Source organism: Centropristis striata, chromosome 2 (genome assembly GCF_030273125.1).
Source record: "Centropristis striata isolate RG_2023a ecotype Rhode Island chromosome 2, C.striata_1.0, whole genome shotgun sequence".
NCBI lineage: Eukaryota > Metazoa > Chordata > Actinopteri > Perciformes > Serranidae > Centropristis > Centropristis striata.
Genome location: NC_081518.1, coordinates 5814186 through 5835186, shown reverse-complemented (window position 1 = coordinate 5835186; position 21001 = coordinate 5814186). Strand labels below are relative to the sequence as shown.

The 21001-nt window shown below is 36.5% G+C and overlaps 1 protein-coding gene across 2 annotated transcripts in view; it reads left to right on the top strand.

Moving 5' to 3' along the window:
* dagla (diacylglycerol lipase, alpha) overlaps positions 1–21001 on the top strand; it is a 61564-nt gene that overhangs the window by 12462 nt on the left and 28101 nt on the right. For both annotated transcript variants that reach the window (XM_059348726.1, XM_059348719.1), the window contains exons 2-8: positions 15492–15593; positions 15697–15908; positions 17108–17209; positions 18342–18480; positions 18614–18701; positions 20437–20571; positions 20670–20747. In XM_059348726.1, coding sequence (XP_059204709.1) covers positions 15499–15593; positions 15697–15908; positions 17108–17209; positions 18342–18480; positions 18614–18701; positions 20437–20571; positions 20670–20747 — 849 coding nt within the window. In that variant the 5' untranslated portion in view covers positions 15492–15498. The remainder of the gene's footprint in view (positions 1–15491; positions 15594–15696; positions 15909–17107; positions 17210–18341; positions 18481–18613; positions 18702–20436; positions 20572–20669; positions 20748–21001) is intronic.

Here is a 21001-nt window from a genome sequence, read left to right as displayed (position 1 = left end):
CATGTACTGATCACCCGAGTCTTCTTCCATGAAATGAGGCTAGCAGAGTCGATCTGGCCAGAGGTCAGTGCTGATTAGCTGTACACAGAACTGATTACAAGAGAAATGGTGTATGTCCCTGTGCAGCTTGATAGATTGCCTATACTGAGCCTTTTGGGCTACTGTACTCTCCACTGTATGGTCCTGACTGTACAGAGATAGCAGGTTTGACTCCGGGGAAGATTTAACTCTTCCACTCCACCTCCTCTTACCATGGAGCCATTTTAGGGGCAGAAAGCAGGTCAACAGTAGATGCCACATAGAAGTGATGTTTACCATCTGAAATCTAGGAACCTGAAGATTAATTTAGGATGCAGCCGAACACTGTGAGTAGAGTTGCTCTTGTCATGAATCCAATACAAATGAATTAATTGCAATTGTGAAAGTGTAAATTTACGGAAGCCCTAAACGGCCATGCATTCATATAATTTTTTCCCTCCGTTTTCTCATGATAATGAGTTAATTTCATTTGTTTTCTCAAGATCTCGAGAAAATTATCCCGTTATCTCGAAATAACAACTGTCGTTTTCCCAAGATAATTTTCTCTCGATCCCGTTTAGGGCTTCCGTATAAATGGGCTTCCAAGATTATAATATTTGTCAACAATTGATAAAAATTCCAAAAACTCCTTTCAAAAATTAAAATATTCCCTCCAAAATGCCACGTCAAGACCCTATAGACACTATAGAAAAATACATACGGAGATTTGGTATAAAAACTATTGACATTTTTAAGATTTCTATGAGAATTGCATTTTTCTGTCATTGGATGACAAGAACTGTTGCTCTGGAGACTGCTGAGAAACATTTTTTGTTGTCAATATACCTAGGAAGACCACACATCCTCTGAATGCTCTTGGTCTCTGGTTTGTGGTTGCAAAGTGTCACAAGGCCGAAATTATCGTAGAGGTCACAACAGGTCATTTTATACAGCGAGGTCAAGTTTCAGAAAAATGCTCTCGGTACAATAAATTGTCTATTATGGCGACAAACATCATCACACATGAATAAAACTTGGCTCATTGAATCTACCTTGAATCTCAGCTTTCCAGTCAAACCGCATATATGAAATTCCAAGACTGTTATTTAGTCAGTCTAATGTAGACCAAAGCATGACGTGGTTGGAATCTCTTCGTCTTCTTGTCTCATTTGATGAACTGTGGCATAAAAACTGAGCCTGCTACACCCTCTGAAACACAGAAAGTCGTCCGAGGCATCAACGAGTAGATGAGTAGATGAACTATGTGTACACTAAATTCCACCACGAAACAATGGTCCTCGTGCATATCAGAAGAACTTCACTTGGCACTGTTTTGTTTCTTAACCCTCTGGAGTCCAAGAAAGCGCCGGAGCATGACTTCTTTATGACGTAAAAACGAAGCAGCATGGAGCCCTGCTGTCGGCTTTTCTCTAAAGTTTTGGCTTTTCCACAAGTTTCCATGTCCAATTTGTTGCGTGAACTCTTTTTCAGCAAATATAAAAATCGCCACGACCAAGTGTAGTAACATGAATTTACTTTTTTTGCAGATATTTTTCAGATTTTGCAGTGTGCATTTCAATATTTTTAATGCAGTCTTTTGTGTGGTTTTGGGCTATTTTTGTGTGTTTTTTGTGGTTTTTATGTGTATGTTCTGTGTGTTTTTGTGTTTTTTTTTGTTTTTTTTTGTGGTTTCTATGTGTGCTTCTGTGTGTTTTTTTGGGGGGAAAAAAAGTTTTTTATTTGTGTTTTTTGTAATTTTGTGTGCATTTTTGTCTTTTTTTAACAAGTTTTTTGTATTATTATTTTTTGTGTGTGTTTTTGTGTTTCAAAATGTTGATCCAGTAAGTCAAAATGACAAAATAATAATCAGGTGAGCTTGTGCTGAAAAAGATGATACCAGCATGGCATGGTGATCATTATTTAAGTTGCATATACAGGCAGAATGAAAAAGAGTCAAAAACAAACAAAATAGCCCCAAACTCCAAAGGCTTAAAAAACCTTGCAGTTCGTGACTCTGCAATCTTGCCGGAACTATTTGTTCTACATTAGGAACCGTCCAGAACTCTGACACCGAGCTCGGCAAGTCTGTAATAGCAAGTAATAGCTTTGCATCGACATTACTGGCAATAAGCAATCCCAAACTATCCCTTTAAGTCTGATCTCAAGGAGCAGTCACAGCTGTACTTATCCAAGTCATTTGCAGCTGGTCTTGGATTCACTGATCACTGAAGAGACATTTTTCCGAGGTGTCCTTTGCACATTGATCTCCTCAGAACCTCGACAGTGATCAATGTTTGATCAATGTGAAGTATTGACGAACCTCAGCGTCTGTGATTACAGCAGCTGTCCTACAGAAGCCTGAAAAGCGAGAATATATATGATTTGAATACAGATTGAATAAATGTAACAGCGTCCACCCAGCTCAGGGTTGTGTTACAAATGATTTATGAGGCTGCATTAACTAAAAAGACGATCGTGACTGATAGCTGGTAATGATAACGGTGCTAATAATGCTTATCTGGAAGTAATTTACAAAGTGCGTCACGGGTGATAACTGCTAAAATTATTAATCCATTAATCAGTAGTCAGAAAATTAATCGGTACATGTTTAACATTCTGTGAAATTTGCTTCTTACAAGTGACAATTTGCTGCTTTTCTCTGTTTCATATCAATATAGAGAGCTTAACTTTGGGCTGTTGGTCGGACAAAACAATTTAAAGACATCATGTAGGGCTCTGGGTAACGGTGATGAGTTTTCATGTTTTTTTTTAACATTTTATAGATTTTACCATTAATCCAAAAAAATAATCAATTTTGTAAGTGTTTGTTGCAGCCTTAGTCATGACCAAACAATTAAAGACCCTCAATACAAAGAATAACTATGGAACAAACAGTCAAAAGAAAAGACAAAAAACAAAACATAAAATTTTGTGGTGGTAAAATCAAATAGTGATTTAAACTTTGAAACATGATCTCAATGATGAATCATATTGAAATTTATTTTTTAAATAGTGCAATCTTGTTGGCATTAGTTATATTATTGTACACACCAATTGTGAGAAAATTTCCCACGCGTTAAGGATATCTGACTTGGGGTTGAATGTTCCTTCTCTCTCTCTTTCTCCACTCTTTCATGTCAAATCTTCAAAATAAAGGCGGGTTAGGTGCCACAATTAAACATTATTTTAAATTGGGGATCAACCGATATCCACAAGGGAGTTTGCAGGCCACAAAAACTTCAATTCGGAAACAATTAATCACCCAATGCATGCTGGGATGGATCCATCCCCTGTGACCCTGAATGCAATAAGCAGTTCAAAAAACGGATGGATGAATGGAAACCGGCTCGACTTACTTATAATAACTTTACTGTAGCAGATCTACAGTTTCTATTACAACAAGGTCACACTGTTACTCTATAATCCCATTTAATTTATAATTATGTCTTAATGTTTTTTCCACTGTTGAGGTCTCTGCTGGGAGTTTTATCCATATCTTAACAGCAGGCCTGGAGGAGTGCAGATAACAGTGTCCCTGGAGATCTAGAGAGCAGCTTCTGCATTTAAGAGATCTGTTTGATTTCACCGGCCTGATTGTTTTGGCCTAAATGAGATTTTCGGGGGGGAGCTCAGATGCTCCCTTATTCCTTTCCCCCTCTTTCTTTCCTCCTTCTCTCCTCCCACTGTCCTCTTTAATGCTACTCCAACCCAAATAGAGTTTTACAAGTAGCTGCGAGGTGACTTCGGTCACATGAACCCATTCACATGCCCTTGTTTCTTTTACTCTCTTGCTTTACCCCAAGGCTGAAGAGCCACATCACAGGAGGCTGGAATTAACCCCTTCTACCTTAGACCATCTTGTCTGTTAGGGTAGCTCAGGGGAAGTTAAGGGGAGATAGCAGGTCAACAGCAGATGGCACATAGAGTGGGGTGGACTTCACCTGAAAGCTGAAGATTAATTTACTGCTCAGTACTTTGTGGTAAGTTGTCATTGATATTTGGGTCAGTGACAAATAAGGGTTGGCAAGATGTCAAATGGTGTAACCACAAATTAATTATAAATATATATATTTATATAAACTTTTTCCACCTACAGTGTATTTAGGTGGACTTATACATATAATTACTTAATATTATTTAAAAAAACATATTTCTGTGTATTTCTACATTTACACATTTCATCAATATTGAGGAGAACATATTCTTAAAAGAACCATTTTTTTCTTAAGTTTTGACAAATTGTGTAAAATGTATTATATACCATAATGTTGCAATGTAAACGTCAATTGTATTTTTTTCTCATTTTAGTTCACTTTTGTTTTCCTGTATATAGATACAGATATTAGATGTTTATGAAAACAAAAAAAATACTGGTTACACCAACTGACAATGGATTAGATCACATCATTGACCCATGTAATAAACATTATGGTTTTTTTTAGGAGCATTGTCAAAAGTTGAAAGTTTGTGTATAAGAGCTTACAGTATATTATGGTCATTCACACACTCAATTATGTCTGAAAAGTTGTCGCAGGAATTTATGGGTTGATACCATTTGTTACACATTTTTTACCACTTGAGAATTGATTAAAAAATGGTCAAAAATACCTCAAATGCCACATTATGACTTTTTTTTATACAGTGAGTTGGAATTTTAAAAAACAAACTATGGGGACTTACATCACACATGAAGAGAATTGGGATAATTGAATCGACAAGAGTCTCAGCTTTCAAGTCATGCCCAATTTATGCAATTCCAAGACGTTTTTAGTGACCGCAGGAGGCAGAAATATTCAAATACACCAATTTTAGAATAGGCGAATGTAACACATTTATACTACATGTAAAAGATTGGTTCTTTGCTCTAAACTGCATGGAGTTTGCAAAAGTGGACATGTCTGAAAAGCTGAGACATGTTGGTACCCATTGAACCCATTTTCATTCAGATATCCTGAGATAAGAGGTGAAGGGTTCCCTTTGAAAATGGCCATGGCAGTTTTTGCCTCGCCAATATTTTCCTAAATTTGGAGCGCTATTACTCCCCTTCCCTACGAGATATAATGAGCCGGCTCCAGCATCTAACAGGCGGTATGTCAGCCGAGGAAGCAGCCATCCGAGGGGAGCTGAAAAGGTTACGAACCAGAATCTGTAGGTTAAGAGTCATGCATATATTCCTCAAGTCTCCTCTGAAACTTTGGCTTTTACAAATAATCACAGCAAGCAACCAATCTTTAAACTTGGCTATTCAAGCCTTTGCTGTGGAGGTCTGAGAGCAAACAGAGGTGTCTTCCAGCTGATTTCATCGTCGTCTGTCCCCTTCGGTTGAAGTTCTGCCAATCAGTGAACCCACCTGCTGTTGCGCTTTGATTGGGAAGAAAACCTTCACACTGCCACTCCACTCATCGCTGTTTGACCCTCATTCTTCACTTAACCATTGTAATCACCTGCCAAAACCGTTCAGGTTACGTTGGTGTGAAAACATTTTTTGTGTCACTAAAACATTGAAGGAATTAGTCTTTACTGGGCAGAAATTGTCCAGTAATATTTTTGCCCACTCACAGTTTCTTGGTGTGTAATTATACTAGTAGGGTGTATTATTAAAAAATACCAAAGTGTTTGATATTTCCTATTACTCTTCATCTAAATGTGTTTCAATTCTATGAGTGCCTTTTCATACAGGTACATAGAAGTTTTGCACGAGTGACACCTTGAAAATGAAATCTTGTAGCCTTACCGTTAATACCAGTAGCTCACAAGATTAAGTGTGTTAATTTAACTTTACAGGTGTTTTGATCCTGTAGTTTATTGTGCTGTTGAGCAAACATGGCATTCAGTGTCTTCAGTCAGTTTTGTGTGTGTGAGAGTCTAATCGCGACCTCTGTTTGGGAGGTGAGCAGTTCACCTTTTTGTAGAAAAGGAGACGAGTACATCTTTTTTTTTTGCTTCTTAATGTACAATTTCAAGCAGCCAAAGCATTTCACAGTCAGGTGAATAGCGGGTCTCTGCTTTGATTAAGGTCATTCACAAAGCAAAACTAGTTCCACCAGCCATTTCTTCTTCACAATAGAATAGAAAAGTTAATTATCACCATGTCCTGTCGCCCCATTATAAGTGATTCACTTTGAGCTGCAGCTAAAAAGCTTATTTTGTTAGTACCCATCCTGATGCATGATTGTGTAATAGGTTCACAGCTCATTTCCAGCTCAATACTGCACAAAAGGTAATATCATGGTTTCCACTACAGTCATATTGTAGCAGCGGCCCGCTGTAGAATAGTAATCAAATTCAGCTAAAGTTTGATGAGCTGGCGTTAGATTTAGCTAGTGACCTGCTAAGCTAAACAAACATGCATGTGTTTTATTTGCAGGCGAGGGGTCATTGGACTCTAGTAGAGAAAGAAGCACAGACCAGCCTTCAAAATAAAAGCAACGTTCCGGTAAACATTGTTTTATTGCATTTTCACAATTAGAAAATTCACTTATGAATACATGAATGAAAGCACATAAAGGCTATTCTATTCTTTATTTTTTTTTAAATACCTAAACAAGTAAAACTTAATGAATAATAAAGGAAAAAGCTCAAGCTTCTTGATGGTCGAGGCTTTAGTATTTCAACTGTGAGTAGCCTGGACAGACTTTAATAAGGACTACATTAACAAAGACCAATGTGACTTCAAAGTGAGTACACCTCCTTAGAGTATCAATAAAAAGTTGCTTTAATCCCAAAAGCTAAACTCTGTACATGGTTAGTATTAATTAATAACCTATGAGTTACTTCCTGTCGCTAAATACATAAAGCTTTTAAACTAAGAGCGCATGGGTGTGTTAACAGAATCCACCACTGTAGGAATAGGCAATGATTAAGATCAGTGTATACGATGGAATAGTGGCTTTAGAATGTGCGAGAGGCCACCAAATTTTTACTTTTACGTCAAAAAATTTCTGCGGACCCCCGTAGTGGGTTCGGGTTCCTTCCTCATAGTCTCAAACAATCCTGTGGGAAACACTGTTTCTAAAGCTTGTTTTGCAGTTGAGTGTCATTTTCTTTACTCACTAAATTGCTGATTGATATTTACACATGCACACCATCCAGGGAACAAATAACCCTTTACCCCCAATGCTGATAAAAACACTCGAGGAAGCACTGAATATTATCTAGATATTTCATATGTTTAAAGAAGGCTTTTTGCATTTAGCGTTGCTCATCAAAACACTGTGTGCCCCTTTGAGACCTCGTAAACATGTTGAATGCATTTCCTCCCTCAATAAAACATTTACAAAGCCAGCTGTTTTTGAAAACAAGTTGAAACCTACATTGTTTACATGCATTTTAACACCACAGTGTGTCCTCACCACCTGTACATAAGTGGAAATATGCAAAACTATTGGCAAACAAACAAGCAAAACCTGCACCCACTGATTACAAAAAAATAATAATTTTTTGTGGTCAAACATCAAAGATTAACCTTTAATTTTGGATTAAATCCAAACACCTTTATTCATTCTACATAGGGTTGCAAAGGGGTGGAACATTTCCAAATCGGAAACTTTCCATGTGAATTGTGGAAATTCATGGGAATTAACTGGAAATGGGTAGGTAATTTAAATGAACCGTATCATATCCAAAAAACGAAACATAAATACATTTTGTTTTGTCATCCATGCAAAATAATACAATTAAAAAAACATATTTCAACAGATTTATTTGTAAGTAGAGCTTTTATCAGGTTTTAATTATTTTATTGAACAATCAATTATTTCATTGAACAACAAAAACATGAATATTGAGTTAAATATTACTCATCACCTAACCTGGAATTTTGCAACCCTAAACACAACACAGGTTAACTTTTATTTTTGGATCCAATTTAAACAACTAATTAATCCTAAAGGGGCAATTAGATTTGAGCAGCTTGAACACAGAGGGGGGGAAAATCAAATACAACAACATGCAAACAAACTCGTACACCACAGAGCTAAATGTGGAATGAAATCTATAAATAAATAATGATGCTGAACCTTGATAGGATGATAAGTGATCAGATAAAGGGTAAAAAAGACCTATGGAGCATTTCACAGGCAGATTTCAGAGGGGATAAAAGATTTTGAATGGCGTTTAGTTGTACAAGCAGGTAAAAAGGTTTTACAAGGTAAAATCTGCCTCGTGGCAACAGAGATTTCACTTGCAAGAACATGACCTGAGGAGGTCAAAATGTTTTCTGCTTCACCGGAGGATGTGTTGTTTGCAACAACAACAAAAAAAGAAAAGCATCCAGGTCTTTTTGTTTCACTCTGTTGATCTCAGAACAGATCTTAAAAATGCTGTTCAGGCTGTTTCTGTCTTTAGAAATAACAGACGAGCACAAAAATATATTTAATTTAACATTATTAGGCAGTTTTGATAATGCAAAGTAATCAGGTTGTTGTTGTTGGAAAACGGCTGTGGGCAGTATTCTTATGTCACAATTTTACCACCAAAGAAATATGAGTTAATATTAAAATAAAACAGAACAGGAGGCGTCTTCTTTCCTCTGTAACAACTGAAACAATGAACGTGGCTTTCACAGTTCAGTAGGTCTCCAGGTTACTGTAATGTAGGTCACATTTGCATTAAATGTCTTCGAGTTCTGCAGCATCAGACTGTACCAGCTTATTCTTATATGTGTATAAAACAAAATATATTACTAAATGTATGCAAATAAAGGAGCCAAAATTATAGAAGCTACATTTCATGTTTGCCTCAAACAATGGGGGGAACCTTTGGTCAGAGTATTTAACCTTTATTTAACTAGGGAATATCCCATTGAGAATAAGAACCTCTTTTTCAAGGGAGCCCTGGCCAAGAGGCAGCAAACACAGAATACAGTCACATATTTACATAACATACAGACCTTAAAAAAAAGAAAAGAAAAAAAGACAAAATTTAAATCAGTGCAGGTGTTTAGGCTCTAAAAGCAGCTATATAAAAAAGGTGCAGAGAAGTCTGACAGATGCTATGTTTTTAAAAATCTTTATTGACTTGGCATGGAGATCTGATAGGAAGCTGATGGACTATGAATTCTGTTACATATTATAAGTGAGGATCCGATCTGGTAGCAGCGTCTCCAGTGTTTCTGTGTGTGTGGTAACAAAAAATGTTTGTAAAAAAGGTATTTCTCCACCAGATCTGCTCAGTGATGCAAGAAATGCCAATGTTTTTGTGTAATACTCCACACGTCCCCACTGAGAGCTATGTAGGTGGTAGCACAAATGCCTCAATGAATGTTTTATTTTTCTTTGCCTGATTTCTTCCTTCAGAGATAATTACAAAGTACAAACCAGAAACAGATTCTCTGCACAAGAACTGTTTGTTTACATTTTAAGTTTTTTTTCTCCTCAAACTGTACTGAATGATGTCTTTTCTTGTCCATCTTAGACATCTCTGATGATGTGCTGAGCTTGTACACTGAATAGAGCTGTTGAAAATTCAAGATTTCTATTATGCTTTACGTTCAAAAGAATGCTAGAATAGAGAATTGTTAAAGCACTTAAGCTCTGCGACAGTGGACAAGCATCCCTCTGTTGTTCCTGCAGTACAGTGGAGGTTTTAAGGAGGGGCTTGGGGGGCCAGTGGCCCTGTGATATTAACTTTGGACCCCCTAGCTAGATCTTAACCAACATGACTGTCTTATTTATTTATTTTTTATTTAACCTTTATTTAACCAGGAAGCCCTATTGAGATTCAGAATCTCTTTTTCAAGAGAGACCTGGCCAAAATAGCAGCCAAAACTCAACAAAAGTGCCAAAAAAAATAACATTTACAATAAAACAAGTGCAATATAACACAATATCAAAACATAATGAGACTTATTAAGAAAAACAAGCACATGTCTCTATCACCACAGTCTTGATGGTAGCTTTAAATTCATTGATTGATATCAGACTTTCTAGTTTAAGCTTTTTCTGTAGAAAAAGTCGGTCTTAAAGAGTCTGCAGTGGGCTCTGTTTAAAGTTAGATCATGCACAGAGATCTAATTGTAAAATGCCTTAATATTTGTGGTAGTAATACTAAATACATGTGTCTGGAAGGACAAGGTTTGGTATGGAGCAAATACTTGCGTCTGTCCAGGGTCTGATCTTTTACATTTGTTGATGAGAACTGCAGATATTTTTTCATTTCAAATCATTTCTCATGTTACAGCAGGACAATTAGACATTTTTACTCCCTTAAGACAAGACAGTTCAGGGGAAAAAACATTTTTTTGATTTTTTTTCAGATTGATAGAAAACATCTGAAATATACATTTTGTAGCTTTTAAAAATAATAATAATTTATTGATAGTGTAGCTTTATAGAATGAAAGGGGGAGACAAGGGCTCCGAGCCAGATTCGGTTGTTTATTTTGCTAAACCTTGTTTAATTGTGTTTGTGGATTTCTACTAAATTCACGAAAGGCTAGCATTAGAAAATGCCCCATTTGCATATTTGAACATAATTTTTTTCTTAGTTTTTATTTATTAAACACAAAGTATAATGACCGTTCATATACGACATAACATGGTGGAGATGCTTATAATGATAATACATTTATACTTTTATACGCTCCATTCATAATCCTATTTAACATTAAATTAATCAATATGGTACATGTAAAAAAGTATACACATGTAAGAACAACAGTAGTTCAGTTTTTTTTTACCCTGTTCACCTGAAGTGTCTTGCAAAAATGTATATGATTTTACAATACATATCTCGGAAGACTATTTTCTGAAAATTTATTTTGTTTTTCTCAAACTTTAAGCCAGAAATCTCCATTTCAGCAGCACTTTCATTAACAACTTTCCAGCTTTGTTACTATCTTTAATCTGGAGGTTTTCACAGAGGGGTTTGTTCATAAATTATTCATAGCTTAGATTTATTGAATGTTTTATCTTTTTAAATTAAAAAAGTAGAATTAATTTCTGTTTTATGGAGTGATAAAAAGAGATATCTAGAATTCCCTCTGTAAAATCGTTCGACTCAAATGTCAACAAAATAAATCAAGATTTTTTTAACCTACCTTAATCCAATGTTCAGATTTTGTCCTGGAATTGTGAATAAAAATGTACACATATTTGACAAGATAGTGCCTCATTCATATATTGTAACAAAAAAAATCCATAAAACCTTTAATAGAAAAAGTAGCCTTGCCTATTAAAAGTTCCCCTGCTGCTGACCTGTAGTTTTTCCCCTGCAGTGTCCATCATCATGTGCATTTATCGTGGTTATTAGGGCATGGAGTAACCCAAGAAAACATTGTGAAACACAAAGCACAAGGACCACAGGTGTTATCTTCACAGTGAGTTATTGTTCTGCAGACAGATAGCTTTCCTTCTACTCTTGCTTAGCTGGATTTTTACTGTCAGCTTGCATGATCAGCTTCTAAAAGAGCACGTCACTGGCTATTCAGCTGAGGAATGGAATGACAAGCACATCCTCTTGATGCCACCTGATAAGTACAACGAAAAAGGACATTAAAAAAAACTCCATTTAATTTCAATAGACCAGTGCAACAGGAACAAGACGCATAATGTCAGGAAATAGAAGTGTGAACAAACTTGGAAAATATCACACAAAGAGATGCCAAATGAAGAATTCTGCTGCACCACCAAGTTGTTGTGCCAGTACTTGGCTGTCTCTGTCCAATCTGAGTTCACTTAAATGTGCAATTGCACATCACTTTCTCTTTTTGACCCATTTAAATAAGCAGCACTGGTCCTGCAGCTCCTTGCAGCTTTTTGCTCATTTTATGATCCCACCAATTTGCCTCTGCAGTTACACCCATTATGGAAATCCAGATCACTGCATCTTTGCTGCGGTGTTTAAACAATTTCCAACAGGAAGATCTTGTATAATGCCTCATTTACCTTTGACAAGAGAATGATGCAACCGTCCCTCGTGTGCTATTTCACGCAGGCACGACGTGAGAAGTGAAACTGTGATGACTGTGGTATTTGAGGGTGAAACGAGGAGGGTGCTGCCAGTTTCTCAATAACTAAAAAAATGTGAAAAAATGTTCTGAAACAATACTAAAAAAGCAGAGGAGTGCTGGATAGTGACCAACAAGAAATCTTAAAACTAAGTTGTGCAGCATTATCTTTTCTTGTCAACGGTTTTGGCATGAAAAAGCTGTCCTTTAGCTTTCAGCGAATCCTGCAGGAGCAGTGCACGATAAAGGCTGTATCAGCCTGTATCAGCACCACAAGGCCTGCATCAGCCTCTCTGTGGCTCCTTCTCTCCCTACTATTCCCTCCCTACCATGCCTTTTCAGTTCACTTCAGTTCAGCCCAGAGGCAACTCCAGTAAACTCACAATGCGTTTTTTTCCAACAAAGAGAATGGACAGAGTGACGTAAAAGAAGCTTTTTTTTTCACGTGGCCATAACCAGCGTGGTCCCATCACATATCCAAGCTGCTTCTCTTCCTTTTGTTCATTAAGTGGTACATTTTCTCTGCATCCCTTCACCCACTTAGTCTCATCTCCTCCACGTCCCATTATCCTTCACTCTCGTGCGAGTCTATTTCGGTTTTGATCCCTGCAGCCCTCTCTCCGTTTCAGTATAGAGAGTTTAAGACACAGAAGGTAAATCACTGCCCTGTTAATGATGTCGAGCTCTGAGTGAGATCGAACCTGTTGAGACATCAGTGCCAGTAAAAATCTGTTCTGTGTTCGTTCATTATTCAGGGTTCGTACGGGTGCTTGAAATCCTTGAAAATGCTTGAATTTAAATGTTGTATTTTCAAGGTTTAAAAAGTGCTTGGATTTTGGATAAAGTGCTTGGAAATGCTTGGAAATCTTACTGTATTTCACTTGCAATCTGACTATATCCATCTATAGCAGGCATGTCCAAACTATTTCACAAAGGGCCGTGTGGCTGCAGGTTTTCGTTCCAACCAAGCAGCAGCACACCAGACTTGACTCAGTTAATCAACTGATCTCAGTCTTCAGACAGTTGATTGGTCAAACTGTGTGCTTTTGCTTGGTTGAAACAAAAACCTGCAGCCACATGGCCCTTTGTGGAATAGTTTGGACATGCCTGATCTATAGACTATAGATAATCACATGTTCAATGTAAAAAATAATGAGTAGCCTATCTGAAATGAAGACCGTTCCTCCTAAAAGTGTAATACCATCACTGTTGGTATGGTTCAGTGAAATCTCCCCTTTTTAGTATGTAAGTACTCATCTAAAACATGCGATTTACAACAGGTGTAAGATACTGGAAACGCTTTAAAATTTACCTTGAAGAATGCTTGAATTTGACCACTGATAAAGTGTACGAACACTGATTATTGGTTTGTCCTTTTTTCCCTCCTTAGTTGTTCAAAGCTTTTCTTGTGAAGTTATTAGGGACGCACCAATTTTAAAATTCTGGGTCAGAACTGTCATTTAAAATAACAATTTGGCCGACAGCCACTGCTGATTTTGTTTTGTCGTTGTTTATCCTTTATACTTTTGTATCAGGGCAACAAAGAAATCTTCATTATAAAAGAATAACTGATGTGTTTTCAAGTCATTTAGCATTTCAAAACTATGAATGAGCACAAATTCATCATAAAAATTCATGAAACAACCTTTAATGTAACCTTCTTTCATATGAAAAATATTCTTTTTTCAAGATGACTACTGCTATACAGCTACCTACTCAATGAGAAGAATTATTCAGCACTTACACAGCTGACAAATGATTCTTTTGTGAAACATGAATTAAATATAATTAAATGTAGAAGTGATTAAAAACACAAATGGGACAATCTTGTTGTCTTATCTTTGTTTTTTGCATAAAGAATGCAATTTTTGTTGCTGATCTTTCCCTGAAACAGTGTAAAACTCCCTCTTGGCTTTCATTTCTTTAATTTTCATTTGTAAACAAACCACATGTGTGTATGGCACCTTTTGCCCTTTTGCATCATGCCAGAATCACTTCCTCTTGTCAGAGTCCCACCACAAACGACCAGCACGACATTTAGCAAGCACAAAATTGTTGCAACAACAGATAAACATGGGACACTGGTGCACGTCATCTTGTGTTCTTGTTGTTGCTTAAAAAATATGATGTTGAATATGTAGTCCGTTAGTTTAAACCTTTTCAAAAATACCTGTGGAGAAATGAGAAATGTGTTTTTTGCTTTTTTTGTCTTTGTCTGTTCATATTGATGGAACGAAAACACCTGAAATAAAAAATTCACATGTTTATTTTACTACGATTTGTCTATTTGCGTTCATAGATTTATCTTAAATTCCCTAAAGGATAGCATTAGGTAATGCCTCATTTGCATATTTAAACACACAATTCCGAAAAGTTGTAGTAAGTAAACAACTGAGGAAGATTCATTAGGATTTAGTTATTTTTTTTACTTTTTATTTACTTTTTCTGTTATGTAAAGCTTCTTTGAGTGTTGAGAAAAGTGCTATATAAAAACAATGCATTATTCTTCTCCTTCTTTTTCTTCTTCTTCTCCTTTTTTTTCTTCTTGTTCTTCTTTTTATTATTTTTTTTTAGTTCATTCACCTGTAGTGTCTTGCAATATATATATATATATATATATATATGTATATATTTAAACCTCTGAAGTCCATGAGATTTTGGTTCAAATTTGTAAACTTCCTATGCATTCATTTCTGTCTCTGTTCAGCATCTTTCAGTCTGTCTTTACATCACATGCATGGCTCCTTTTTCTCCACACAAACTTGGCTATCAGTCAGATTTTTCATTTTGTTAGTATAAAGTATAAAGCTGCCAGGAACCCAAAATACAAACAAAAGACACAGGTGTCTATGGAAATGTACCTTTTTTAAAAACATTTATACACACAAAAACAGCAGAAAAAATAATAAATAATAAAACTACAAAACAGTCTATTCGCATGTAAATTAAAAATAGTAATAGTTTTCATTGTAGAAAGAAAATTCACAATTTAAAAATGGTCTAGAAACATAAATGTCACACTGTGAAAGCTCCTATGATTGAACTTTCAACAGGCTTTCTCAGTTTGTCTACATATCATGTATAAATAAAGTTATTACTGTAAATAAAACATGTGTATTTTCAATAAATAGATGGACTCCAGAGGGTTAAAGACTATTTTCTCAAACTTGGTTTTATTTTGTCAAACTTTAAGCCAGATTTTTCCACTTTCATAAACAACTTTCCAGCTAAATTACTCTCTATATCCTGAAGGTTTTTTCGAAGAGGTTTGTTCATAAATCATTCATTATCTGATTTACTGGAGGAAAAAAAAACTCCTGGGGGGAAATAAAATAGAAAATTGTGTTTTTATGGCAGTTGATAATACTTTCTATTTCATGGAGTGGTAAAATGAGATATCCAAAACTCCCTCCGTAAAACATTTGACTCTAATATGTCAACAGAAGGTGAAAAAGGCAGAATGTCAAAGAAGACGGGTGGTAAATGTTGTCCATTGTCCCTGAACGTGTCCCCTCTGTCCCCCACAGGGCAGTGATGCCTGGCATGGTGATGTTTCGGCGGCGCTGGTCAGTTGGCAGTGATGACCTGGTGCTGCCCGCCCTCTTCCTCTTTCTATTGCACTGCATCTGGTGAGTCACTCTATTGATTTTTCTGCACATGTGTTGCATTTTTAATGTGTACGTGTGTCTCTGCATGAAGTCACTGTTCCCTAACTTGGGTTCTCCTCCTCAGGCTGGTGGTTCTGTCCGTGGTTCTGTTCGGCCTCCCGTACGGTTCAGACCAGTCCTGTTCTGTGACGCTGGTGGACCATGGCCGAGGGTACCTGGGCATTCTGGTCAGCTGCCTCATCTGTGAGAGCGCCATCATGTGGCTGAGCATGAGAGGCAGCATTCTGTACACACAGCCCAGGGAAGCTGTCCAGTATGTCATCTACATACGGCTGGGTAAGAAACGCAGACAGTCAGCTTTCTCATTAACCCTCTATGGGAGTGATTCCCAACCGGGGGGGCCGCCAAAGATCCATGGGGGGTTGTGAGGCCCTCTTAATTTAAGGGGTGTAATAAATCTAATGGGTTAAATATATACATCTATGCCTATAAATTTGAAAAAAGCCAATCTACAAGCTCACAACACATGGCAAGGCTTCATGCAAGTTTGAATGTCTGCTTTTTTCTAAAGTAATTTAGCTATAAGTGTGAATTTAACCTCTTAAAACCGAAACTTGGTTTCCCGTGAAAGCAGAAACTAAAATGTGAGGTCCCTCAAGAAAGGGGTTGGGAATCACTGCTCTATGGTATGGTGTTGCCCTCAGGCAACATACACATTTTTGGCCTGTCAAATTTCTACAATGCATGTTTTTGAGTGATGCGATACTTTTAAAAAGAGGGAAGAGTATAGGGAACCACTAGCAATGTTTTTATTTGTAATCAGTATTTTGGAGTTTTCCAAAGGAAACAGTTTTGCCATTTTGTGCCACAAAAAATCACTCAAAACGTCATCTCATTGCCTTTTTCCATCTGTAAACAATATATATTCCTACTGATAGGTGAGTAAACCTTAGTTTTTGATAGTTCCATACACTTAGACTGTTGAAGACATTAATTTCAATGGGTCGTTGGTTCAATGGTACAATGTTTCCTACAGGCAACATTCAAACAAGAAACCGGTTAAAAAAGTTCCTTTTTATAATGTTTTTTTTTTATTTAAAAGGTTATGTATTGTACCCTGTTGAAGCTACTGAATCTTTTACACATGTTTATTAAATAAATTTTGGTAAAATTAATTTTTAAAACTTTCTTTTTCACTTGTGCACCGTTATGGTACAATGCTGCCTACAGGCAACAAACCCCAAAAACGTAAAAAAAAAATTAAAAAAAAGAATTACCGGTATACATTTTCTTCAGATTATGTTTATTTAGTCTATTTTAAGACAAAAAAAACCATCCAAACATTTTTTTCCTAACTGCATCATGATGCGTACCATAGGGGGTTAAAAAGGGTTTACCTCTTGGTGCTTGTGAGGATCGGAGGTTGTGGTTGTGAGGATTACTTGTGGTTCCTAGTTAAGATGTGAACACTGTTTATATTGATTAGACCGATATTGATCATCATTCTCCTCACTCCTCTCTTTTCCCCTCTCCAGCTATTCTCTTGGTCGAGCTTGTGTATGCTGTGGTGGGAATTGCTTGGCTTGTCCAGTATTACCAGCCGTGCTCTGATGTCACTGCCAAAAACCTGGCTTTGGGTGAGTGAAAGGAGATATAAATAATCATAATAATAATAGCTTTATATAACACTTTTCATAAACAGGTTACAAAGTGCTAAAAAACAAGGAAAATGACCAGATACTAATACATAGAAGTAGAATCAATACAATAATAATGAAGGTATGACTTACTAAAACACAATAAAAACAAAGGAAATGGAAAAAATAAGTGATTCAAGAGCTATTTATTTATGCAAAAGTTGGTTTTAGGAGATTTATAATAATAAATTATTCATTATACAGAGAATGATGCCATAAGGCTAAAAACAATTTTTATGTTAAAAGAAAAACAATAAGACACAGAGCAGGAACAATCACAAGACATTCTCAGATACATAGAAGTTTAAAGGTGTAAAAAGGTAAAAAGTGAAGAAGTAAAAAGGAGTGGTGAGATAGAAAGCATTACATAAAAGCAAGTCTATAAAAGTGGGTTTTAAGAAGTGATTTAAAAGAAGTTACTCACACTTGGAGATGGAGCTTAGACGGAAAAAACAGGACTGGACAACTTTTCTGATGTGTGGGTCAAAAGTAAGGTTTGGATATAACAATAATAATGTATGTACTAAAACACAATAAAAACAAAGGAAATGGAAGAATAAGTGATTCAAGAGCAATTCATTTCTGAAAAGGTGGGTTTTTAAGAGAGTTTTAAGTCACTAGTGGTCACACAGAATTTCCTATTAGAAAGATTGAAGTATAAACAATATAAAACTGATTGATTTAGATTGACTGAGAATTTATTTGAACAAAAAATAAAAGATTTACATGTAAAAACAAACGAACAACAATAAATACAAGAGACAACAACACAAAATGAAACAACAACAAGACTCAACACATTTGTGTTCAAAAGGAGTGGGAAGAAGACAAAGCTTATTAAATCCCACCCCTTCTCCCTATGTTAATTTACTATATTCAGTTATACAACAACAATAATATTTATATTTATGTATGTATAACACATAGTAATGTAGTACCTGATATGCCAGTCCAGTGCTTGAGACGTTCAAATAAAATCTGCATCAGAAGTTGCTGTAAGATCTAAAAGCAGCAAGAAGTTAAAGGGGTTTTTTGGGCCTGAATGTGAATGCTGTTTTGATATTCTCTGCAGGAATCGTTGCTTGCAACTGGCTGGTGATATTCAGCGTTTGCATTACCCTCATGTGCACCTTTGATCCTACGGGTCGGACTTTTGTCAAACTGAAAGCGACCCGTCGGCGTCAGCGGAACCTCACAACGTACACACTCAGGTATTATAACGGCTCTATGACATCTTATTTTGTCCTGACACAAAACTCAAGTAAAATGCAGAATCCAAGAATGCACACTGTACCAAATTCACAGAAATTCAGTCATCATTCCTTGCCTTTTTCTCTCCATTAGACACAGGCTAGAGGAGGGCCAAGCCAGCAGCTGGAGCAGGAGACTAAAGTTCTTCATGTGCTGCACAAGAGCCCAGGATACACAATCAGTGAGTCACAACACACACTTACCAGTTTCCTCTCTGCGGTGGAAGTAAAACAGAAAGGAATGAAACTGGAAATATGTCAGGCATAACGTCCAGTGAGCCAGTCATTAAAATAAGCCCTGACAGGACGAGTCGAGACTGTGACACAAAGGAGCTTCACTGCTCAGCTACTTACCGGCAACATTAAGCATTTCATATAAAATATGGATAAAAAGTGATTTCATTTCAGGCTAAATCAATTCACAAGCTGTCGGCGAGAACAGTCGGTCCACATAACTGCTGTCATATAAATTGTAGTAACTGCCATTCACTCGACTGCAGAACTGGAGTCATGAAAATACAAAAAAAAAAAAAAAGAATTCAGAAAGATTGCCATCAGCTTTTAGCCAGCAGTCCAGTGCTTTTTCCTCTCCGACTGAATTAAAACTAATATTTGAAGAAGACATTCTGTCCTCAGAGAGTTGGTACTGATCCACTGGCCGTGACAAACTCCCAGGTTACTGTGCTACAAAGTGTTCAAATATCCAGGCAGTTATCGGCCTAACATGACCAGTGTGTTTACAGTAATCAACAAGTAGCTTTTTTTTCGGCAGAGCGTTGCTAGTTAAATCTAAGGAGTCTTTTTTTTATTTTATTCCTTTTCATCCTGCCTGTATACACCACTTAAAAAATGTTTAAATGCCATGTTAGTATTTTTTTTTTCAGCACAACCTCACCTATATGACTTAATAATAATAGATTTTTTATTCTGACTTACTGGATCAACATTTTGAACCAAAAAGAAACAAAGAAAAACCAACATAAATGTGATCTTGTGATTGTGTGTGATCCTGTCATCCAACTCTGGTTTTTATTCTAGTTTGACTCTATTTAGCGTAACAATTTTGGTCATTTTGTGTCTTTTTTGGTCATTTTGTGTCTTTTGTTGTGTCATTTTTAGTTAGTTTGTGTCTTTGTAAGTCATTTTGTGTCTTTTTTTGGTCATTTTGTGTCTTTTTTTAGTCATTATGTGTCTTTTTTTTGGTCATTTTGTATCATTTTGTGTCTTTTTTTGGTCATTTTGTGTCTTTTTTTAGTCATTATGTGTCCTTTTTTGGTCATTTTGTATCATTTTGTGTCTTTTTTTAGTCCTTTAGTCCAACATAAAATGTGATTTTGAATCTTTTTTTTACTTGCAAAACACTATCGTGCTCAATAAAGAATTTGAAATGTTGCAAATGTGAACAAAGGTTGCAAATATAACATATAAGAGGGTTCCATCCAGTTCTATCATTTTATACTAAATATATTTGAGCTTGTCTCCAGTTTTACTTGGTATATCATCATCAAACTGAAACTGGCCTCATGGAGTTTACAGCCAGAACTTTAGAGATAAATTTACAGTAGGGCTCCACGCTGCTTTGTTTTCTAGTCTGGATGTGATGAAGAAGTCATGATTTGGTGCTTTTGGAGACTCCAGAGGGTTAATTTGAAAAGCCAAAGATTCTTCACCTTTTGGCTGAAGCTATGCTGCCTAATTTATAATCCTACAAAATTGCAACCGGGTCGGGCAGAAATATACATTTTTCCATTTGCTATGAAGTATGATTCACTGGATCGGAGCACAACAAGCAGAGGGTCAGACACTTTAAAGGTCTCATGATGAAATGAAACCTCCGGTACTTCAATCCTCTTGTTGTTGTTGCTGCTGTGCTTTGCTGCTGATATTTGTCCTGATATCTGCTGCTCTGCTGTCCAGGATGCGTATTCAGAAGTGGCCAGCCTTTTCGCAGAGTTCTTCAGAGACCTGGACATTGTGCCTAGTGATATTATTGCTGGCCTGGTACTTCTCCGCCAGAGGCAGAGGTCTAAGAGATCTTCTATCCTGGACCAGGTATCACTGTCTATGAAAATATAATAACGTCTGTATTTTTGTGCTTGCGTAGGCATGTGCTGAAATGAAAATAACGTTTTCTGTTCTGTCTTCCTCAGGCCAACAATGACATTTTAGCCTTCTTATCTGGAATGCCTGTCACTCGTAATACTAGATACCTGGACCTTAAGAACTCGGTGAGTCTCTGTTAGTTTATCACACAGACAAAGTGAAGGTTGTGTTTGTATCCCATGAACAGTGTACTGCTGTGAAAGTTAAAAGGTTTACAATTCAGGTGAACAATGTAACACGCATCAGAACTGATTCTTAAAGGAATTCAAGTGTTTGTTTTAGGGTTGTCACGATACTAAAAATTTTAACTCGATACCGATATTCATGAAAATATTCGATACTTGATACCATTTTTGATACCAAAAGGATAAAAACAAAG